The sequence below is a fragment of the Camelina sativa genome, chromosome 11 (assembly GCF_000633955.1).
Source record: "Camelina sativa cultivar DH55 chromosome 11, Cs, whole genome shotgun sequence".
NCBI classification, from domain to species: Eukaryota; Viridiplantae; Streptophyta; class Magnoliopsida; order Brassicales; family Brassicaceae; genus Camelina; species Camelina sativa.
Genome location: NC_025695.1, coordinates 46,255,152 through 46,278,183, shown reverse-complemented (window position 1 = coordinate 46,278,183; position 23,032 = coordinate 46,255,152). Strand labels below are relative to the sequence as shown.

The 23,032-nt window shown below is 35.1% G+C and overlaps 5 protein-coding genes across 7 annotated transcripts; 3 read left to right on the top strand and 2 right to left on the bottom strand.

Annotated features, from left to right (window-relative positions):
• LOC104726720 (putative uncharacterized protein DDB_G0270496) lies at positions 1,177–5,445 on the top strand. Of its 3 annotated transcripts, none has more exons than XM_010445649.1 (14): positions 1,177–1,194; positions 2,546–2,647; positions 2,733–3,007; positions 3,283–3,355; positions 3,491–3,565; positions 3,643–3,753; positions 3,858–3,903; positions 3,990–4,068; positions 4,219–4,321; positions 4,417–4,512; positions 4,594–4,626; positions 4,726–4,825; positions 4,942–5,026; positions 5,114–5,445. In XM_010445649.1, exons 2-14 carry the CDS (start codon positions 2,564–2,566, stop codon positions 5,238–5,240), a joined length of 1,287 nt encoding a protein of 428 aa, XP_010443951.1. In that variant the 5' UTR covers positions 1,177–1,194; positions 2,546–2,563; the 3' UTR covers positions 5,241–5,445. The 3 variants fall into 3 exon arrangements, with proteins under 3 accessions (XP_010443951.1, XP_010443952.1, XP_010443950.1); XM_010445650.1 differs by lacking the exon at positions 1,177–1,194 and adding an exon at positions 1,766–1,895 and having other exon boundaries at positions 3,996–4,068; XM_010445648.1 differs by lacking the exon at positions 1,177–1,194 and adding an exon at positions 1,766–1,895.
• LOC104726719 (cytochrome P450 89A2-like) lies at positions 5,956–7,594 on the top strand. Its single transcript, XM_010445647.1, has one exon. The coding sequence runs from the start codon at positions 5,970–5,972 to the stop codon at positions 7,512–7,514; it is 1,545 nt and encodes a 514-aa protein (XP_010443949.1). The 5' UTR covers positions 5,956–5,969; the 3' UTR covers positions 7,515–7,594.
• On the bottom strand, positions 9,269–11,808 carry LOC104726717 (flavin-containing monooxygenase FMO GS-OX-like 8). Its single transcript, XM_010445645.1, has 7 exons — positions 11,216–11,808; positions 11,044–11,114; positions 10,783–10,941; positions 10,611–10,693; positions 10,000–10,135; positions 9,728–9,901; positions 9,269–9,634 (listed from the first exon to the last, which is right to left on the bottom strand). Exons 1-7 carry the CDS (start codon positions 11,781–11,783, stop codon positions 9,449–9,451), a joined length of 1,377 nt encoding a protein of 458 aa, XP_010443947.1. The 5' UTR covers positions 11,784–11,808; the 3' UTR covers positions 9,269–9,448.
• On the bottom strand, positions 13,146–16,637 carry LOC104726716 (flavin-containing monooxygenase FMO GS-OX-like 8). Its single transcript, XM_010445644.2, has 7 exons — positions 15,980–16,637; positions 15,802–15,872; positions 15,540–15,698; positions 15,120–15,202; positions 13,821–13,956; positions 13,549–13,722; positions 13,146–13,462 (listed from the first exon to the last, which is right to left on the bottom strand). The coding sequence occupies exons 1-7, from the start codon at positions 16,548–16,550 to the stop codon at positions 13,277–13,279; spliced, it is 1,380 nt and encodes a 459-aa protein (XP_010443946.1). The 5' UTR covers positions 16,551–16,637; the 3' UTR covers positions 13,146–13,276.
• On the top strand, positions 19,039–20,410 carry LOC104726715 (remorin-like). Its single transcript, XM_010445643.1, has 6 exons — positions 19,039–19,082; positions 19,235–19,293; positions 19,393–19,656; positions 19,771–19,921; positions 20,001–20,082; positions 20,174–20,410. Exons 1-6 carry the CDS (start codon positions 19,051–19,053, stop codon positions 20,372–20,374), a joined length of 789 nt encoding a protein of 262 aa, XP_010443945.1. The 5' UTR covers positions 19,039–19,050; the 3' UTR covers positions 20,375–20,410.

The window sequence follows — 23,032 nt, the reverse complement described above, 5'->3', positions numbered from 1 at the left end:
ATCATTCGTATGACTTGAATTAAAAAAAAAGTTTGGGAGAAAAATGTAGCTGCTATAAATTTGGAGGAAGCCACGGGGAAAGACATCAGATCTAAGACTGACTCCAATCGTGATGAGAAGCATAAGCTTGATCTGGGCTCCAAGCGGCAGTCAGGTCGCCATTAAAACGGCGCCTGCTGTTGACTCAGTAAAGATGGAGCCTTATTCGTAAAACATATATAAAAAACATTGAGAAAAAAAAAAACGCACAGATCTGTAAAACGAAGCTTCAAACGGAGAGAGAGAGATGAGGGATGAATTTGAGATTTATATAGTGAAAGCGCGTGGGTGAGATTGCAAAACCCTAGCATTTTTGTGTTGTGTATAACGGGCTTTATTGAGCCCAATAAGGTAACCCATTACTTGGCAGAATCAATAATGTGCACGAGGGGGAAACTCAACGGGATCATGGCATCCAGGCCAAACCGTTCTTGGTACAAAATACGACACATTGAGCTGCTGAGTAACATTCCCTTCCCGATGGATGCTCGTCGCTGCTTCCACCCATCTTCACTTCCATCAGGGTGCTGTGGCTCGGTTGAAACTTCACTATATCTAATTGGATTACTGTTATCCATAAATAGCCTCCTCAATGACGGGAGGATAAGGTGTTTCTTCAACTGGTGCAAGAATTGTCTCGTGATTCTCTTCGCTTGATTTACCTTCTTCTGACCCAGTTTCTTTCGTCTCCTCCTCAGACATCCCTTTTTTTTTTTTTTTTTTTTTCTTGGAGCTTCTGCTAAGTTTTCAGAAACATTGCTCTGCTTGGATTTTTGCTTTAGCCACAAAAAAAAACACAGGTCCAACCATTTAAGTATTTTTAACCATTATAAGTCAAAAGTCAAAAGTCAAAAGTCAAAGAAATAAAAATAAAAATCATACGTACAAAGTAACAAGTTCAACCGACCGAATCGTATAATCTTGTCCTATCAAACCAGAAAACAACCCTTAAATCGGATTTTCTGGTTGAACCGGCCGGTTCGTGGTTTTAAGAGAAAACCTCTAGGGTTTCTAATTTTGTTTTCATTGTTCGTTCAGTTGAGTTTTTTTTCTTTCTCAACCTCTCCTCTGCTCATATACAGCTTTTGTGCTTCTACGATTTCAAGTCGAAGATAAATTCTCCTCTTTGCGTCTCAATTGCTACAGAGTTTTAAGGTTAGTTCCTCTGCTTATATGATTCCTTTTACTTTTCAAAGTTGTCTGCTCAAATTGTCGCCGTTTTTGTTGGTTTACATCTGTATAATCGTTTCTCCTCCTGGGTCGATTCGAAAGTTTCTTGCTTTTGAAATTTTTGTTAGCTCTAGAATGATATATATGTGACATTGTGGTGGTGGAGATGATGGAATGATAAAAGTAAAAGGTCTGAGCAGGATATGAGTAAAGTGTGTANCCTCCTCAGACATCCTTTTTTTTTTTTTTTTTTTTCTCTTGGAGCTTCTGCTAAGTTTTCAGAAACATTGCTCTGCTTGGATTTTTGCTTTAGCCACAAAAAAAAACACAGGTCCAACCATTTAAGTATTTTTAACCATTATAAGTCAAAAGTCAAAAGTCAAAAGTCAAAGAAATAAAAATAAAAATCATACGTACAAAGTAACAAGTTCAACCGACCGAATCGTATAATCTTGTCCTATCAAACCAGAAAACAACCCTTAAATCGGATTTTCTGGTTGAACCGGCCGGTTCGTGGTTTTAAGAGAAAACCTCTAGGGTTTCTAATTTTGTTTTCATTGTTCGTTCAGTTGAGTTTTTTTTCTTTCTCAACCTCTCCTCTGCTCATATACAGCTTTTGTGCTTCTACGATTTCAAGTCGAAGATAAATTCTCCTCTTTGCGTCTCAATTGCTACAGAGTTTTAAGGTTAGTTCCTCTGCTTATATGATTCCTTTTACTTTTCAAAGTTGTCTGCTCAAATTGTCGCCGTTTTTGTTGGTTTACATCTGTATAATCGTTTCTCCTCCTGGGTCGATTCGAAAGTTTCTTGCTTTTGAAATTTTTGTTAGCTCTAGAATGATATATATGTGACATTGTGGTGGTGGAGATGATGGAATGATAAAAGTAAAAGGTCTGAGCAGGATATGAGTAAAGTGTGTAGCTTTTTGATGTTTAATTTAGTTTCGGAGGAGACAAATCTTTATTGGAGAGGGCCCTTGTCCTTGCCTTGAGCCATGGCATATGTGGCTCCGCAAACTCTCCAACAACAACGAACCTGATTTGATTCCACCACTGCACCATGTGCTCTGTTGTGTTCATATCTGATGGGTCGATTTTTAAAGGCTTGGGGTTGCTTTCTACTATTGATTGCCGACCTAGAGTTCCTCCCTATATACATTAGTTTCCTCCTGCTTCTTATCATCAATTAGTTGCCCTCATAAAGTCCCTGCACTGATCAAAGACCTCCTTGACTGATCCACTTTTTTCATTTTTCTTTTTGCTTCATGAGCTATTTATGTTTGCATCTGTATAACAGTTTCTCCTCCCTCAATTGATTTAGTTTTCCGTTATTGCAGCACTAAGAGTGTTTTATTATGGCTGGGGGATCAAAGAGGTCTAAAAGAGCAAGACTTAATGACAGTGAGTCGGAAGACATAAGCGATGAAGAAAACGTTAAGGTATAATAGTTTGTTGCGTTCGTCTGGTTTATGTTATTTGGATGGCTGTGTAGGTGAATTTATTGTTTTGGGGATTCTATTGCAGGTCAAAAGCGTTAATGAAGATTATGAATTATCTGATGAGATAGAGGATGATGAAGTAGATAGCGAGGAAGATAATGACGGAGAGAGTGAGGATGATGACGAAGGAGATAGCGAGGAAGATGATGAAGGAGATAACAAGGAAGACGAGGACGGAGAAAGCGAGGAAGATGGAAATGATAAAGAAAGTGAGAGTGGCGATGAAGATGATGATGACAATAAAGATGCTGAGATGGAAGAGCTTGAGAAAGAGTACAAGGAGCTTCGTTCACAAGAACAGTAAGATTCCATTTCAACTAATTATTTTCTCAAGACTGTCATAGTGAATTCTTCTATTTGTTTCTAGAAATGGTAGATAGTCTTATCAAAGAGTGTTGGCTACATTTAGAAGTAGGTTCAAATTCATTCAAGCATTTGGATTTGTTTAACAGACTTTTTTGTTGAAGGTTTATGTCAGATACTCTCTCTTAATCGTGGTGCACAGTTTAGTATTAAAATGAGCGAGTGAGAGCCAAAAAGAATGTTCTTTGTTTAATAACTTGTTCCGGGTACAGGGATATATTGAGGAATCTGAAGCGTGATAAGGGTGAGGATGCTGTTAAAGGTCAAGCGGTGAAGAACCAGAAGGTATGACATTTTTCTACTGTTTGTGAAGTAGTCTAGTAGAAACCAAATGCATGCAGTTGCAGATGTATATTTTAAATCTAGAGCGAATTTCTGTTTAAGACAATTCATCTTCATTTCTTTGTGCTCTATGTGAAGGCTCTTTGGGATAAAACTCTGGAGTTCAGATTCTTACTTCAGAAAACATTTAATAGTTCAAACAGATTACCACAGGTACGCTATTCTCTTCTCCTCTTCTATTTATGGTTGTTTGTTTCATCATGCTTATGACAGAAGGTAATCCTCTTCAGGAGCCTGTGAGATCCTCATTTTGTTCGGAAGATGAGAATGTCTCGACAGCATATACAGATCTAGTTACTTCATCTAAGAAGACATTAGACTCCCTCTTGGAGTTGCAAGAGGTATCTATGCGTAGGCTTGATTCAGTAATTGTATACTGTCACTTTGTGTTTTGTCTCTCTACCACCTTTGGTTACTCTTTTTATCCAAATAATTATTTTTGCAGGCTTTGCTTGAGAAGAACCCCTCAGTTGATCTACAACAAGTGAATAGTATGCCTATTTTTATACAGAAAACATAATTATTATCAGTATAAGAAAGGGTCAATCATAACATCGCTGTTTTTCTATCTGGTCAGGAACAGCTAGTGCAGAATCCAATCAATCAGATACAGAAGATAGCGATGAATGGCAACAAATAGCTGACTTACAGAAAAGGTATATAAGCCTGACTGTACAACTTAAAAGTTCTTGTCCTGTCCGAGCAAAAGATTTCGATTTAGTAAAAAACTTGATCGACTTCATTCGGAAATCAGTCTCATTATGATTTCTCTCATTGCTAACACAAATTTGGTCTTTGCTATATAGAATGTCTGTATTCCGAAACAAAGCTGTGGACAAATGGCAGAGAAGAACACAAGTCACAAGCGGTGCAGCTGCTATTAAAGGAAAGCTCCACGCCTTTAACCAGGTATAGACAACAAACCCCATACATGTTTTTGCTCTTATACATCTGCGGATCAATCAGGAATCTAACTTGACCATTTTTTCTATTAAAAAAAACAGAATGTTAGTGAACAGGTTGCTTCATACATGAGGGATCCAAGTAGAATGATCAAACAAATGCAACAGTCAAGATCGACTGTTGCTGTTTTTGGAACTGTAAGTTTTTACTTTAATAAGAAAAGCATCCAAGATCAGCTTCTCTTCAGTAAGTTCTAATCTTGAAATTTCCATCCACAGGTCCCTGGGGAATCCATGGAACGAAATCAAGAGGTAGAGTAACAATTTTCTCTAACCAAGTCAACTGCTTCAGGTCTTATTGATTATCTTTATTAGGCCAATTGTTTAACATGTGTACTCTTTCTTGTTCAGGAAAGACAACTTGAAGGAGACCCTGAACTTATAGAAGATGCTGAATTCTATCAGCAGTTACTGAAGGAGTTCATTGAGACCATCGATCCAGCTTCCTCAGGTATTCATCTTGGAATCAGAAGATTGTTATGTCAACAACTCGGAACTTGATTTGTACTTTCTAAATTTCCGTAAGGTCTATGGTATATACTGAAAATCTCTATTTGCCAATGGCAGAAGCGGCTTATTATGCGATGAAGAAGTTTCAGACGAAGAAAAGGAAACTAGTGGATCGGCGTGCCTCTAAGAGCAGAAAGATCAGGTATATAAATACAACACACATAGTTTTCATTCTTTCACTCCCAAATTCTCTCTTTTGAATAATATTTTTGTGTAAAAAACGAAACAGGTATAATGTTCATGAGAAGATTGTCAACTTCATGGCACCACGACCAGCAAAGATACCTCCAAACACTGCGGATTTGCTGAAGAATCTGTTTGGTCTAAAGACTAGAAACGGTCTCTCTGAAGCATAAACTATTTTACTCAAACAAACCGCAATTTTGAAACGCAGGAAAATATGACTTTATTTTTGTGTGGTGTGTGTTGTATTGTATTACTATCGACATCATTTCTTATTGAAAGAAAGCATCTGAAGCTAATCTGTTTCGAACATGAAATTGTTTTACATTTTTTTATCTACTTTGTACTTGTACGAATTGAAATCTTGTTTTCTTTTTACTGGTTGGTATAAATAACGTCATAAATAAGCATCTGATGTCACAAGAAGTTAATATGTGCAACAGTGCAAGTAGTTGTTTGGAGTAAAGCTAAACGTAGTAAAGAGATCGTATAACTTTCTCCCCGAGCTAGACGTAGTCCCCAAGAACCATACAAATCGGATATTTATCTTCAATTTATCTAACTTGTTTCTAAATTGATTTATATATCTTCCAATAAGATAGTATACTCCCCAAGTAATTAAAAAAAATAAAATAAAAAGAAATAACAATATATACTTGACCATCACGATAACAAATTGTTACCTGAAAAATTTGCTATAGAAGATGCTGAATTCTATCAGCAGTTACTGAAGGAGACCCTGAACTTATAGAAGATGCTGAATTCTATCAGCAGTTACTGAAGGAGTTCATTGAGACCATCGATCACGATAAAAAATTGTTACCTGAAAAATTTGCTATATATATGATTTCAACAAGAAGAACCCTAAAAGCATAACAAAGAAGAAGAAAAAAAACAAGAAAATGGCGACATGGTTTCTCATAATCTTCGTCTCTCTCACACTCTGCTTCCTTGTCAATCTCTTCCTCCGTCGCACCACCACCAACTCTCTTCCTCTACCACCTAACCCTAACTTGTTCCCAATCCTTGGTCCCTTCCAGTGGCTCCGTAAAGGCTTAGGTGGTTTAAACTCCTATCTCCGTTCCATCCACCACCGTCTCGGTCCCATCATCTCCCTCCGCATCTTCTCCGTCCCTGCAGTCTTCGTCTCTGATCGTTCCTTAACTCACAAGGCACTCGTTTTAAACGGCGCTGTCTTCTCCGATCGTCCACCGGCGCTTCCAACCGGGAAGATCATCACTAGCAACCAACACACCATCGGCTCAGGTACATACGGAGCCACATGGCGTCTTCTCCGTCGTAACCTAACCTCTGAGATTCTTAACCCATCTCGCGTCAAATCCTATTCCAACGCTCGTCGCTCTGTTCTTGAAAACCTCTGTGACCGGATTCGTAATCACGGCGAAGAAGAGAAACCGATCGTCGTCGTTGATCATCTCCGTTACGCAATGTTCTCGCTTCTTGTTCTCATGTGTTTCGGTGATAAGCTTGACGAAGAACAGATCAAACGAGTCGAGTTTGTTCAAAGAAGAGAGCTCCTCACGTTTTCAAGATTCGCCATCCTCAACGTCTTCCCTAGTTTCACCAAACTGTTTCTGAGGAAGAGATGGGAAGAGTTTTATCAGATCAGGAGAGAACACAAGGACGTGTTGCTTCCTCTGATTCGTTCCAGGAGAAAGATGATCGAATATTCTAAAGATTACGTACAGTCGTATGTAGATACTCTGTTTGAGCTTCAGCTTCCTGAAGAGAAGAGGAAACTAAACGAAGACGAGATCGTTAGCTTATGCTCTGAGTTTCTCAACGCCGGGACTGATACAACAGCGACGACGCTTCAATGGATCATGGCGAATCTTGTGAAAAATCAAGAAATACAAGAGAGATTGTACAAAGAGATCAAAGGCGTACTCGGAGAAGGAGAAGAGAAGGAGATTGAGGAAGAAGAGATGAAGAAGATGCCGTATCTCAAAGCTGTGGTGTTAGAAGGTCTTCGATTACATCCACCAGGACATTTACTGTTACCGCACAGAGTAAGTGAAGACACTGAACTGGGAGGTTACAAAGTGCCAAAGAATGGTACGATCAACTTCAATGTAGCGATGATAGGGAGAGATCCAACGGAGTGGGATGAACCAATGGAGTTTAAACCGGAGAGATTCATCGGAGAAGATGAAGAGGCGGTTCAGGTGGATGTTACAGGAAGCAGAGGGATAAAGATGATGCCATTTGGAGCTGGGAGGAGGATTTGTCCAGGGATTGGATTGGCAATGTTGCATTTGGAGTATGTTGTGGTGAATATGGTGAAGGAGTTTGAGTGGAAACAAGTCGAAGGTGATGAAGTTGACTTGTCTGAGAAATTTGAGTTCACTGTTGTTATGAAGTATCCTCTTAAGGCTCGTGCTGTGCCTAGGGTGAAGAAGACACTTCGTCCTGGTCTCATGGCTTAGAGACACACAGAGCAGACATCATCATCTCTCGAGTTTGTTTTTTTTTATTTCTTCAGTTTTTTAATCTGTAGTTTGTTAAGACGTCGTCCTTTTCAATAAAGGCTGAAAAAGCCATTTGTAGAAACGTTGTCGTTTTTTGCCCAGAAAAAATAAGAGAAACGTTGTCGTTTTTCATGGCTCTCGTTTCTTAAAACCCTAGAGAATTGAGTGTGACGAATCAAAGGCTCAACCAGTTTTCTCAAGATTTTAGATTTGCTTAACACATCTGAACAGGTTTCTCTCTGATTCTTCCTACTGGAATACTCAATTAATCAATTTCATAGAACCATTTCTTTGGATTCCAGTGTATGTTCTCTTGCGTGTTTTGTTCATNTATGAGTTTTTTTTTTTTTTTTTTTTTTTTTTTTTTGTTTTGTTTTCATCTGTATCAATGGTTTCTCCTGAAAGAAACGAGTTTTATTAAATGGGTTGAATCCTTTCTTCTCCGTCGTTGCCTTAGATTTCTAATGTTTCTTTCTTTAAAGCTTCCGTTAAGCTCTAGAATTGATGTGCTTTATATGACATTGTGGTGGAGATGATGAATGTTAAAGTAAAAGGTCTGAGCAGGTTCTGAGTGAAGTGTGTGGCTTTTTGGTGTTTAATTTAGTTTCAAGGAGACAAATTTATTAAAACCTAAACGGAGAGGGCCCTTGTCCATGCCTTGAGCTATGGTATTTGTGGCTCCGCAAACTCTCCAACAATGAAGCAGATTCAACACGTGCTGTGTGTGAAATCTGATGGGGTCGATTTTTAAAGGCGTGGGGTTGCTTTCTACTATTGATTGCTGACCTAGAATTCTCCCTATATAGTCTCCTTGTACTTCTTTATCATCAATTTTGCTGCCCTTATAAGTCCTGCATTGATCAAAGATGTCTTTGACTGATCCACATGATAATATCTAAATAGGTCTCTGTCTTGCTTTGTTGATGTTTGAAGCTTTTTTTCATTCTAGGCATAGTTTTTGGTTGATGTTTATGATTCCCTCATTCTTGTACTTGTGAGACTATAGAAGAAGAAGTATTGCAGTTATAGCATTTGCCAATTTTGTGGTAAAGCTGAAGAAAGTATTCCATCTCTTTTAGTGTTTGTTTGATTGAGTATTATTACTCTCTCTGTTCGTTGATACTCTAGTGTCTCTCTTACGGGTGGAATTGATTTGAAGAACTATTATTATGTGTGTATATCCGAAGAATGATGTGCTAAATTTTAATGATGCCTTTGTTGCAATGTTTGGTTGGTTTAGTGAGCAGAGGAGAGTGAGGAAAGAGATGGCTGGGCACAAGATTGCACATGCAACTTTGAAAGGTCCAAGTGTTGTGAAGGAGTTAGTAATCGGTCTCGCACTACGGCTAGCGGCTGGTGGGCTATGGAAAATGCATCACTGGAACGAGCAGAGGAAAACAAGAGCCTTCTTTGATTTGGCATCGGTTAAGAACACAACCTTCTGCGAGGAAAGCGACAACAGTACTACGATTTTCTTCAGAACCTAAGCAGTTTTACAGGAAACAAAGCCTCTCATGATCTACAGAAGATGAGAAGGCTAATCGAAGCTTCTGAAACGAATGATGCTCACTCCAGTTTGATGGAAAATATGGTAATCAATTGGGGAACCATAAGAAAACGAAGAAGAGGCATCAGAAGTCCGGCTGATTTTACCAGAACCTCCATACCGTTTTTGCTTTCAGGTTCTTGAGGAATTAGTTACAGAGATCATATCACACCACATAGGAGAGATATACTGAAAAAACTCACTAAATCAGTGAAACGTTTTTGGGTTTAGCTTTTACAAAGTTCATCAAAAAAGCAGATGAATTTAAAACTAAATGGTATACTGAAAAAAGTTGAGATTTTTATTGCTTTATTATTCACTGCACAGAAGAAAAAAGGTAAGATTTTTAAGGAGGAGAGAGTTGAGTAAAATAAGGGTCTTGAAGAGTTTCTTGAAGAAGATCATCGTCGTCCCAAGAATCACGAAAAGTTTCCAGATTTTCTATGGAATTCAATATAGCATTTAGACATAACGTCTTTCTCCATTCCTCTAGATGTGGGAATCCAATGTAATCCGCGTATGTATCGTTATACTGCAAACATCCAGAGCAGAGTCTTATCATCATCAGATGAAAAGGATGGAACTTTGAAATTAGAGACTAAATAAAAAAGGGGAAATTTTGTACGTTGAAATCAGCGAGGTCGTGAGTGTAGCGTTTAGGGATTCCGGCGGCTTCTTTGGAGCGGTAGAATTCAGAGACTGATTGCATCATTTGATCGCAGGAAGGAAGAGATGTTTTGCCGGACAAAAGCTTTGCGATCCAAATCGCTTGTGATTCGAAGAATGGGAATCCTATCAACTGCAAAATATTAAACCTTTTTTTCAGTTAAGCGAGTGTTGTGTTAACCGAAGATACGATAATAATAATGATTAGTAACGTATAAACCAAAAGTAGACCTTCCAAGGGATGCCGACAAAGGAGAGAGAAGGGGACAAATAGGGAGAGAAAGTATGTTCGAAGAGTGGACCAACTCTATTATCATCAACTTCTACTCTTCCTTTGCTCTCAAGAAACGGAAACTTGTAATCATACCTACACGTATTTTGTGCCCACATTTTTTAGTCTCTCTTCTTTAGTTAGTAAAAAATAAAATTTCCAGACTGTAACAATAACAAGAAACGTTTATATCTATGTGAATTTATTCATGTAGAGTCTGGTCCACAATTCTGACAATTTGTAACTATTCAGTATTCACATGTATTTAGAGAAAATTCAAAATTCTAAGCAATAGAAGTGGGACGACTATGTCGGCCCCCAAGAAGTAGGGGATATGAACAATGATCTTATCGCTGAGAGTATTTTGACAAGATTTGTATTCCACTCATTTGAGTCAAGCATTCTTAACTAGTATATTATATGAAAGGGCTAACTAATCATACACTGGTGTTTTTCACCTCTTTAAAGGAAGTTCGAGTCACTTGACATATAAGGAGATGACCACTTGAGCAAATTGGCTATAGTAAGGTATATTAATCTTCTATACTATTGCATATAAACATTAAATTACCCGATACAGTATAAAATGGTGTCGGCTACAATACAAGACCTATCTTCGAAGATGACCCGTCCATCTTCCTCTAAAGATTCAATCTTACAACCATTTGAAAGTAATCAAATTAATCTATTTTCTATGATATATATACCAGTATATATGTGATGATGTGACAATGAGTGTGTACCTGAAGATGAAGATGAAAATTTTGATGTTTTGAAATGACTTTAGACAAGCCAGGAGGAATGTCAAGTGATTTGGCACTTAGATGAACTTCCTTTGCCACTTTCACTAGCTCTATTGATATGTCTTGTCCACTTATTGAACATCCAACGACCACCACAACCTACCATATATATATCATTATCATGCATGCACGCTAGCATACATCATGAATGATCATCAAGTTTATAATTAACTAATTGCTACAAATAATATAATTAATCACCTCATCACGAAAAGGATCAGGCATTCTATAGATATGGCTATGAAGTTGCTTCCTCTTCCACAAATCCATTCCTATAAAACACCAAGATCATGAGAAACACAATACCGTTTATAATTGCTTATGATTTTCTAGGATAAGTCTCCAAATAGTTTTATATATAAACCAGTATTACCTTTGATGGAAGGCAGTCTAGGATAGGAGTAATGGCCAGATGCAACAACAACAGCATCAAACACTTCTTCCATAACTTCACCACTCTTCTTCTCTACACTCTTCACCATCCATCTCTTCATACGATCATCATCGGTATCATCATTCACCATCCCCACAAAATCAACCCTAACATTAAACCTAATCATCTCTTTTAACCCAAACACTTGACAAAAATCCTTAAGATACAAAAGCTCCTCATGCCCCGGGAATCTCCTCGCGTCTCTTCCTTCCTTCGCGTTGAACGGGAAATCAGAGAAGCCCATCACCTCTCTCGGAGAGGCCAACCTCAAGGATGAGTAAACACTGCTATGTACTTTTAGGGCTTTGGTTTTCCCCAGTGCTTCTTCTTCTTCCACGTTTGGTTGGTATAACCACTGACCTCCGACGTCGTCGTTTTGCTCCATTACAACCACTTCGTGTCCTTCTTCCTTTAGCTCTCGCGCAGACACTAACCCTGATGGTCCTGCTCCTATCACACATACCCTCTTTGATTGACTCTTAACTGGTTCTGTTATCACTAACACCATTTTTGTTGGTGGATGGAGATGAAATGATTTTAATTTGTTCTCGTGCGGTCTCATGGTCACGGGTCATGCTTTATATAGGTTTTTTTTTTCTTTTTTTGGGGTCTACTTTTTTGTTTGCTTTTTTTTTATTTTTATTTTTTTATATTATTAAATATTGCATTCGAAATAAAGGTACATCAACGCAAAGGGCAAATCTTTGAAAATAATCTAAAAGATTATAGTTCCTAAAAGATACGGACGTGGAACAGGAACTATATACATCAACGCAAAGGGCAAATCTTTGAAAATAATCTTTTTTTTTTTGGGGCAAATGAAAAGAATCTAATCACAGTACTTTTTGAAGTGAATGAATCTAAATCTAAATAATAATAATTCAAAGAAAGAGACGATACGTAATTGACAGAAAACACGTGGCAAGTGGTACAATCAAAATAATGTAACAAAGGTCATTTTTTTTAGTACTTCTTTGTCAACAGACACAAATTGGTTGGTTGTTCATAAAATGTCATTTCCAAGCTAAATGTTTTTGGTTGTTATTTGTAAGAAAGCTTTTCTATTATTTAACATATTTTCTTACATCATTATTGATTAATCATAGATTTTTTCTTTACAATTGTTCAAATTTATAGATAGCTTTTTAACTATGATCACATGTTGAAAATGTATTCATTTTTGCTGGCTTTTGCTCATCTTTTTTTTCCCAGAATAAATGATGATCAAAAAGCGTGAATATAGAAATTCAATAGTCTTTAATTTGTCTAAATTCCTTTTAAGGAATCAGAATAGTTGAATGAATTTATTAAAAAAAGTTGAATGCATTTTCATTTCATAAATTGATTGGATACATATAGGACCCAAATTGATCAATCATAATCTCTGACTGACCAATGTCAAGAAAAGCAAAAAATCTCTCGGCTGACCAACCTAACGTCAATAGTAGATACAACAACTTCAATATATATATATTTTTTTTGTGTAGGTGCAGTTGAGTGTGTGTGTTTTTAACATAGGAATAGTGCAAGAACACAAATTAAAGATCAATACGACGAGTTTCCGAAGCCTACGGGCACTTTTACATTAACAAATACCTTATCGGATCTAAAGAAAACAGGAAGGCTAACTTGAATTAAGCTTATGAATGATGCTCATTAAACTGATAAGACCCCACATTGGTAGAGATAGAGGAAGAGTGGTAATAGATAAGTGCTCATAGACCTTACGAGGCTATTATCTCATATGCACCTCTATCGTAATTACTCCAACTTGATGGAGAAACATGACAATAGATTGGGAAAAATATATATGCTCATTCCCTTTTTCATATTCTTGAGGAATCAATAATATATGTTTTAAATTTGAAGAAGAATAAAATTGAGTTTTTACTCTGTAACAAAGTCTGGTTACAAAGAACTCTCACACCACATAAGAATAATATTCTAATTTCCACACACAAAAAAAGGTTAAAAACTTGTTTCAAACAGATTGAAAAACTTTTAAGGAGTATAGAATTGAGAAAAATAAGGGTCTTGAAGAGTTTCTTGAAGGAACTCATCGTCGTCCCAAGAATCGCGATAAGTCTCCAAATTTTCTATGGAATTCAATATAGCTGATTTGCATAGTTTCCTTCGCCATTCTTCCAAGTGCGGAAATCCAATGTAATCCGCGTACTTATCGCTATACTGGTAAAATAATTCAAATAACACATAAAACATATATCTAGTATGGACGAATAACTTAAAGAAAAGAACAACTATAAAATTTGTACATTAAAATCGGCGAGGTCGTGAGTGTAGCGTTTAGGGATTCCGGCGGCTTCTTTGGAGCGGTAGAATTCAGAGACTGATTGCATCATTTGATCGCAGGAAGGAAGAGATGCTTTGCCGGACAAAAGCTTTGCAATCCATTTTGCTTGTGATTCGAAGAACGGGAACCCTATCAACTGCAAAATATCAAACTCTTTCCAATTAGTGTTGAGTTAGCCGAAGATATATGATAACAATATGATTAGTACGCAACTACGTATAAACCAAATTATACCTTCCGAGGGATGCCGACAAAGGAGAGAGAAGGGGACAGAGAAGGAGAGAAAGTATGTTCGAATAGTGGACCAACTCTATTATCATCAATTCCTACTCTTCCTTTGCTCTCAAGAAATGGAAACTTGTAATCATACCTACACGTATTTGTGCCCACATTTTTAGCCTTTCTTGCATACAAGTGTTTATATATACGTCATATATATCTATATATATATATATATAGAATTGAGTGCAGATCTAGGTTGCATGGAAACGGATACACGGAAACAAAACATTTTGGAAACGGGAAACGGTTTTTTTCAAAAATTAGGAAATGGAAACGTTTTGGAAACGTATGTACATATTTATATATATATATATATATATATATATATATATATAATAAAACACCAAACATAAAAACCATATCAAAAAGCTTCAAACAATAAAACTTCAAATATAAATATTAAATAGTTGAATTAAAACACTAATAATATTATATCTTTATATCTATAATGAAGTTTTATATTTTAAAAATATTTATTTATTAAGTTTCAAATTAAAAAAGAAGTTTCCGTCGTGTTTCCAAAATGGAAATGGAGTTTCCATCGTGTTTCCAAACAAAAATTTCTAGGAATCGTGTTTTTGTGTCTTGTTTCCGAGTTTTCACGAGTTTCTGTTTCCGAAACGTTTTCGAAACGGAAAACGGACCTCGAAAAGAGTTTCTATGCAACATCGGTGCGGATGAACAAATAGTTTAAAAAAAAAGAAGAAGTTTATTCTAATTTCTGTATTAATCATATTTTTGTTTTTTGTTTTCGTCACCTAGCCTGACCACGTACGTTTTTCACGAACTGTTACACATTTCAATTTTAGGGTAGTTACATATGAGGACCTACTTAGATGAGGACATGAGTACATGACCTTTTGGCCAAATCAACTCTAATTATACTCCAGACTATTGAAAAAATAAAACTGTCACGAAGGTTGACAAAAAAGATCATAGTCTTTATAGGTTAATCCGTTGATGCAAAGGTATTTATTTATTGAATTAGTATCATACGATATTAATCGAAAATATTTGTTCTGACCCAAAAAAAAAAATCAAAAATATATGTAAGGCTTTTTTAATCAACCACATTATATATATTTACACATATATATACATATATATATATATATATCATCAGTACAAGGAACGTACGTATAGCACCACTTTATATAAAATTAGTCCATACATTTTTTTCGTCAATAATATTTTTTTTTCTTATATAAATTCGCTTAACAAACAAAACTTTATAAAAAAATATCAACTTACCCGGTACAGTACAAAATGGTGTCGGCTACAATACATGACCCATCTTCGAAAATGACCCGTCCATCTTCCTCTAGAGACTTAATCTACGACCATTTGAAACAAATAAAGCGATCAAAACAATTAAAATAACTACTATACACTAATTTATTTTAGAATCTCAATATATAATTCTATGTAATGAATGAATTAATGAATGTATCTAATAGTATGTGATAGACTAGCGCCGGGAGTCATATATATAGTCTAGTACTAAGTCCCATATTTGACTTCCTGGACATCAGGGTTCGACCCTGTTGTTATCCATGTGAATTTAAAGGGGTCTCTAAAATAGGACTCGTGGAAAATTCTATACAGAGCAATAATAAGAATATTTCCATATATCTATTCTATCATTGTAAATATTTGATCATGAGACTTTACTTGAGGATGAAGATAGAGATTTTGATGTTTTGAAATGACTTTAGACAAGCCAGGAGGAATGTCAAGTGATTTGGCACTTAGATGAACTTCCTTTGCCACTTCCACGAGTTCAATTGATATGTCTTGTCCACTTACTGAGCACCCAACTACCACCACGACCTACCATCATCATCAATATATCATCACCATGCATGCATGATGCATCATAGGGCATGCATCATCATTCCAATAATACATCAAGCTTCTTTAATTACTTAATTACCTCACCACGAAAAGGATCAGGTACCCTGTAAACATGGCTATGAAGTTGCTTCCTTTTCCACAAATCCATTCCTAGAAACACCAAAACCAAGGCCAGTAACAAGAATAAATTTCCACTATGAAAACTAGCTAATTTAATTTTGATTATAAAAGATAAATTGCATCAAACATTTATATACCTTTGATGGAAGGCAATCTAGGATAAGAATAATGGCCAGATGCAACAACAACAGCATCAAACACTTCTTCCATAACCTCATCACTCTTCTTCTCTACACTCTTCACCATCCATCCCTTCATACGATCATCATCGGTATCATCATTCACCATCCCCACAAAATCAACCCTAACATTAAACCTAATCATCTCTCTTAACCCAAACACTTGACAAAAATCCTTGAGATACAAGCAAAGTTCCTCATGTCCCGGGAATCTCCTCGTGTCTCTTCCTTTTTTTGCGTTGAACGGAAAATCAGAGAACCCGATTACCTCTCTTGGTGTAGCCAACCTCAAGGATGAGTAAACGCTGCTATGCACTTTTAAGGTTTTGTTTTTTCCTAATGGATCTTCATCTTCCACGTTTGGTTGGTATAGCCATTGACCTCCTACGTCATGGTTTTGCTCCATCACCACCACTTTATGTCCTTCTTTCTTTAGTTCTCTCGCCGACACTAACCCTGATGGTCCTGCTCCTATCACACATACCGTCTTTGATTGACTCTTAACAGGCTCTGATGTCGCTAACACCATTTTTGGTGGTGGTCGGAGATAAAATGCTTTCGATTTGATTAGTAGGTTGATTTGTTTCTTGGCTCATGGCTTATTCTTTATATAGGTGATATTTTTTTTTGTTGGTCAATTTATATAAGTTATTTATTTGGACTATTATTGCATTGCAAAATAAGGTAACAAAACTGTACCTGGTGACAATTTTTTAATATATTTAATTTTGTATGTGGATGATCACTTTATGAAAAGCTTGTATTTTATTATTTTTGTTATTTAGTGATTCGCATAAAGGTAGAAATATTTATCAATACAAATTAATGGGGAAAAATCATCATATTGCTTTGTGAAACGAATACTAATAATTTTTAAAGGGACAAGGTAGATAAGAAACACGAGGAAAATGTTATAATCAAATTGATGAATTCAAGGTCATGATATTTTCCTGTTCTTCAATAAATAGTATAATTAAATTATACATATTATAATTATTATTTTTCATCCGATCTTAATGCAGTGGCAGAAGGTAAGTTCAATTGTAGAAGGCAACATCACACGAGGGATCGAATCAGGCTTTCTACGAAAAAAAAAAAGAAATATGTTTCTTACAGTTATCTATTAATCATCATTTGTTACCGTTGAAGTAATTGAAAAATAACTTTTTGTTGAAACAAAACATACAGAAGGAAATACTCCTAATCCATTACAGAAAATATTCATTATTGTAGCTAGTGACAATACAACAAATAAGTAAGCTATCCAGTGGGATGCTTAATCTTTGAGTTATGGAACTTGTTGTTGGGCGCCACCAAAATACGCACTGTTTGAAATATTTATTTAACCCGTTAAAAAACTCATTCCAATAATGATATTTTTACCAAATCATGTCGTACAAGTTACTAAACTTTTCAATTCATAATATTTTTTTTCACCAAAAGTTAAAGAGGAGACAAAGTTAGCTTTTCAACAAATTTCTCTTTTCTTAATTGGAAAATATTATCAAATTATAAAATATATATATACTTTTATGTACAATAGACAAAGTCATGGATCATATACAATGTGATATATAATTTACTTTTCAATTTTATGGAGTATGAAAAGGTTAAAGGAAAGATGATTTGAGAATATTAACGCATTAAGCGCGCGATTACCAACATGAAAAGTCGCTTCAGTATTAGTTTACCTTTCAGTTTAAAATTCTTATTATAAATAAAAATGTTGCCGACGAAATAGTTTATGCATGTGTACTGTGTAGGTTCATATATATATAAATTAGTGGACACCGACCAATGAGAATTCGTTATACGTCACCAAGCTGAATAATTTGCTTATTAGGTCATATCATATATATATATATATATATATATATCTTCATAAAATATATCGAAGTTGTTAACAAGTTCTTACAACTTTTTGAACATTATCTTCTCAATTACACATGTCTTGTTTTTCATAAAAAAGAAAAGAAAAATGACAACATTGTACGAATACGATGGGTTATCTGTCGAGAATGGGACAAAATGATTGACGTGAATATGCATGTTTTTGCGTTAATTAGTCTCTAGAATTACTACTTGGACACAAACAAAAATGTGTTAAATACGGACAACTAATAGCAAAATTATTGGTTGAATGGTCACTGCAATAATAGTATAGTGAGTACGTATAGGATAATCGTAACAAACTCAAATGTATATTAATTATTTAAGTTCTTCTGGCTCTTTGCGAAAAAAGAAAAGAAAAAGCTATTGCGCAGCACAAATCGAAATCAAACCTGTTAATCGGATGCATTTATCTGATATTTAGCAAGAGATTTAAACTTAAATGATATTTTACAGTTTACAAGTTCATCGCAAACTGTGACAACATCTCGGCAAGATCCGGTAATAAGTTCTACAAGAAGTATCCAAGGAGAAGCTTCACGAAGATACTTCTTGGGCCTTTCAGCATCTTGCAAGCCCAGCTAGAAACCCAGCTTTCACCTCATTAGCAATCTCCGGTTTTTTTTTTTTTGATAATCCAATAGCAATCTCCGGTTTAATTTAACCTGAACCAGACTACGATTGAGAGAGTAGTTAGTTAAACTGAAGTCAAACCTTAAACGAAAGTCAACATTAACCATTCTGCTATCACGAAACAGTATTGTAATAAAACCATTTTATTAGTGCATAAATACTATATATTGTATGGTGATAATAAAAAGAAACGTTCTAGTATAATTATTTGGAAGATGTATATGATAATAACAGCTACAATTTTTTAGTACTAAAAGAAACCGTTGGTTTTATATGTAGTTATAATTATGTGACTAAATATGTACATGAAGATTAGCATATAAGAATCACATGTTTTGATACTTGGCATGTTCCTGTACAGTGGAATAAGAATTTGGAGCTTATTTTTTTATTATTGCTTGAATAAAAATTTACCACATTTCCTCCTTCTCGTGGTATTCAAGGTGAATATAAGAACAAACATGTGAAGCCCAACAATATTGGAGTCTCTTAATTGGGAAAATCAAATGGATAATTTGGTTAAGCAAAGAAGACGAAGGTACACACGTCCAATATCTCTCTCTCTTTTTATTTTTCTTAGGATTAATTATGTTACTTTTTTTTATATTAAATTTAACCAAAAAAAAAACAAAAAACATTATATGCCCTAAAATTTTTGTGAAATAATTTATACTTTTTAATCTTTTGTAGGGTCTCAATTTCTGAGAAGAAACAGTCGGATTTTTTAATATCAGAATTGGACATAACCGGTAATTTTAATATCACTTGTTTACCATTTGTTTCAATCTTTTAATATAAAGATTTTGGATGTATAATAAAATTTTGCATTCTTCAATATCAAATTGAAGATTACCCAGCATTAAACTGGCTGAAAAATCAATCATACTGGTATGAGAAAAATGACTACTACAACCAGAAAGAAAGTGAATTCGCAGTTTCTGTTGCGGCTGCTGCATTCGTCATTAGATCAATGGAAGAAATTGATAAACAAGAAGCAAAGAGAAAAAGAGAGGAAATCAAGAAATTACGAACAAAAAAAACTAATCCGGTTGTAACTAATACCGAAGAAAAGAGGTTAAGCAAATCATACACTCAAGAGGTGCAAATTGGAGGTAATTAATACAACTAATTAGCTAGTTTGGTTTAATACTATTTTTGATATCAAATTTACATTGAAACGATATCACACAGTACTATTAAGTTATTGGTAGCTTTTTTTTCTGCAGAGGAGAGTTTCAAAAAAAAATCGTTAGAGTGCCTACCAGAAAACCGTCGGGCAAAAGAGATGGATTCATCCTCTAGAACATCAGTACTTGCTTTAGCGCCAAGTAAAGTAGATTCTTGGGAGAATACTCAAATTAAGAAAATAAGATTAAGGTAATATTTTATTCAGTTATTAATATTCAAAGTATATGTACATCTTATCAATTTTTTAGACAATAAACTCTGTTTGAAGGTATGAGAAAATGAAAGCTGAAATTGTGGGTTGGGAAAATGAGAGAAAATTAGCAGCTAATCTGAGAATGGAGAAAAGAAAGGTTATTCTCTATCAAATGACTAATTAATCAACTTTTTATTGTATTTATTCAAATGATTAATATGCTATTTTATTTACATGTGGTGATAAAGAGTGAATTGGAGAAGAGAAAAGATATAAACAATCAGCACTATAAGTCAAAATTAGCAAGGATTCAACTAATTGCTGATGGTGCCAAGAAACAGCTTGAGGAGAAGAGGAGGAGCAAAGAAGCTCAAGTTCATGAAAAAGTCAAGAAAATGCATCGAACGGGAAAAATTACTACAAATTATTTCTGCCTTCGTTGTTACTAAAAACAAATGATTTCTGTCAATGAATTAATTTATATATGTAGCTATTTATGAAATAAAATTTGAGTAACTCAAATCATAAATAAAAACAAAATACCCATAATTATGAATGTCTTTGGTATATAGCATCACCATGGTAAGGCATGTCCAAGGATAATTTATTTTAGGGATACTATTAACTAAAAATTAAAAAATAATAATAAAGAAAGAAAAAAACTGAAAAAACGTCCCTTGTTTGAGAAACGGAAAAATCGATTCTCTAGACAGTCTGAACATGTGTCGATTTCTAATAAATTAATTTTATTTTTTAGATTTTTTATTTAAATATATAATAATATTAAAAATATAATTAAAATATATTATTTTGAGAAACGAACTAGAGTTAGCTGCCGTTACAGATGGTCTAATATTACTGTTTTCATTCTTATCTCTCGAACTAATTCCTAACATTTGTTTGATAAACTATTCAATAAGAATCAATCAAATATTGATGTGATTGTTGATGTTTACACACATGAAATGTATCATACTAAGACAAGTAAACACTTAAAAGGGACCAAAAAGGATTTTTGATAGATTGATAAACTCTATTAATTAAATTTACTATGTGCTCTCAAAGGAAAATGAGGCATTCTTTGATTCAGCCAACTTTCTCCATTGGTAAGTAGCAGCACTATTCTCTCTTCTTTTTTTGAAAAACTTGCAATATATATATTGTGTCGTTGTACAATTCTCTCTATCAATAGATTTTTGAAGATTTTAATTTTTATATGCGTGTTCTCTCAATCTATGACGTGAAGAGTTAGTTTTACCGATCCAAAAGGATGGATCCCGCGTTCCATGATGGAGATAATGACTGCATATAAATATAACGCATTATTATATCTCATAATTAATTACATCATTTGACGAGATTAGAGCTCACTTAGTTTGACAAAGATTTTAAAGCTATCTCTCTCTCACTTTGTGGATTACTTGTGTGTGTTCTTGACAGACTCAAGACATATAGAATCTTGAAATGAAAGAAACGTAACACATGGATACTTTTGCTGTTTTGCAGGACAGGTTACGAACTTTGCTAAAACCCATAATCTCCACACATTCAAATATAAAAAGAACAATGAATCTAATTCATATAGTACTAGAGACTTTGAACATCAAAAATAAAAATAAAAAAGATTATTATTGAACAGATAAACTCTGAGGAGCGTTAGGATTCGCTGTCAAGAATCTAATGCGAGAACTTGATTGGTTGATGAACTTCACAGATAAACAATATTGGGTCCAAATAACCATCCAATAATATATATCCACGAGTGAGAACTACTACATCAGTTTGAAGCTGTCGGCCGTATAGCTCGAGCGGGTGGGTGAAATCACTTAAGATTCTGATGTGACATCAAATGATTGGGAAATTTCTCATTGCAAAAGGGTGATCTCGTATTTATCCATTTCACTAGACTTTATAATTTTCATATGTATATATTCTTTTTTTTTTTTTTGGACTCAACATCATATATTTCATTCATATCAACTTGTACCACCACCAAGGCTTATAAGCCTCTCAAGTCTCAACTAAGTTGTAGCCAGTCTGATACACAAGTACTTAACCAATGATTGAAAAAAAGTCGAGACAGATCAATCCATTTTTACCTATTTACAAAACTACCTAGACAGCTAGGTATTATTATCAGGTAATTTCTAGACTGATGCACATGAGTTCCTATATTCTAAATTAAATAAGTGAAGCTCCATTTTTCAAAGTATATAAGACTATTTTAAATAACAATAGAAACAAGAATTGCCAAGAAATCAAAAATTGGAAAATATAATCCGACTTAGAAACCGGAAATAGAATCTATTATTATTGAAATATGTGGTCAAAATCCCGAACAAGGCGGATTTGAGATTGTGAGATGGGAATGGACAGAGAAAGAATAGATTAAAATTAAAGAGGCTGAGAAGTGAGAACATATTGATTTATTCCTCGCAACTTGCATCAAATATCTAGTCGATGCATCAACCTCACATCTCACTCTCATTTTTGACATTCGAATACCATACTATAGTTTCAGATTCTAACGTGTTTACTCCAATAAATATGTATCTTGTTTTCTATTTTTAATACATCTCTATGTATATGTATTTGAGACCTATATATATATCAACTTCGTTTATATTATAACGATGAAACTGACAATTTTTTTCTATACTAATAACGAAAATCTATTATTATCAAGGGAATTGCACCATATAACCTAAAAACAAATTATAATTCACTCCATAACTACTCTAACCACTAAAAGCTAATATACTTTGTATAAATTGTATTATATACCACTTTACCTTTGTTACCACCACTCATACTCTCTACCACTACCATCACCATTCCACCTTTTAACCACCATCACCCCTAAGGATCTCAATAAACTAATTTCTAGGGTTTAGATTTCCTCTAGCCACCATCACCATTGACCACCGGCCGTCGCCACTTCCGACCTCCGGTCACCGCCACCACTGACCACCAACCTCCGACTTCCGGCCACCGGCCACCAACTTCCGGCCACCGACTTCCGGCCACCGACTTCCGGCCAACGACCACCGATCTCCGGCCACCGGCCACCGACCACCAACCTCCGGCCACCGCCACCTCCGGCCACC

Bases quoted from the DNA above. Each gene is read 5' to 3' on its own strand.
- LOC104726715 (XM_010445643.1), top strand. From the start codon at position 19,051: ATGGATAATTTGGTTAAGCAAAGAAGACGAAG. The intron at 19,083-19,234 runs GTACACACGTCC...AATCTTTTGTAG, and splicing joins GTTAAGCAAAGAAGACGAAG to GGTCTCAATTTCTGAGAAGA. The intron at 19,294-19,392 runs GTAATTTTAATA...ATCAAATTGAAG, and splicing joins ATCAGAATTGGACATAACCG to ATTACCCAGCATTAAACTGG.
- LOC104726719 (XM_010445647.1), top strand. From the start codon at position 5,970: ATGGCGACATGGTTTCTCATAATCTTCGTCTCTCTCACACTCTGCTTC.
- LOC104726717 (XM_010445645.1), bottom strand. From the start codon at position 11,783: ATGGTGTTAGTGATAACAGAACCAGTTAAGAGTCAATCAAAGAGGGTA. The intron at 10,942-11,043 runs GTGATTAATTAT...TATATATGGTAG, and splicing joins CTGATCCTTTTCGTGATGAG to GTTGTGGTGGTCGTTGGATG. The intron at 9,902-9,999 runs GTCTACTTTTGG...AATATTTTGCAG, and splicing joins TTGTCGGCATCCCTTGGAAG to TTGATAGGATTCCCATTCTT.
- LOC104726720 (XM_010445649.1), top strand. From the start codon at position 2,564: ATGGCTGGGGGATCAAAGAGGTCTAAAAGAGCAAGACTTAATGACAGT. The intron at 2,648-2,732 runs GTATAATAGTTT...ATTCTATTGCAG, and splicing joins GCGATGAAGAAAACGTTAAG to GTCAAAAGCGTTAATGAAGA. The intron at 4,627-4,725 runs GTAGAGTAACAA...TTTCTTGTTCAG, and splicing joins CCATGGAACGAAATCAAGAG to GAAAGACAACTTGAAGGAGA.
- LOC104726716 (XM_010445644.2), bottom strand. From the start codon at position 16,550: ATGGTGTTAGCGACATCAGAGCCTGTTAAGAGTCAATCAAAGACGGTA. The intron at 15,203-15,539 runs GTAAAGTCTCAT...AAATGGTCGTAG, and splicing joins ATCTCTATCTTCATCCTCAA to ATTAAGTCTCTAGAGGAAGA. The intron at 13,463-13,548 runs GTACAAATTTTA...TTATTTTACCAG, and splicing joins ACGACCTCGCCGATTTTAAT to TATAGCGATAAGTACGCGGA.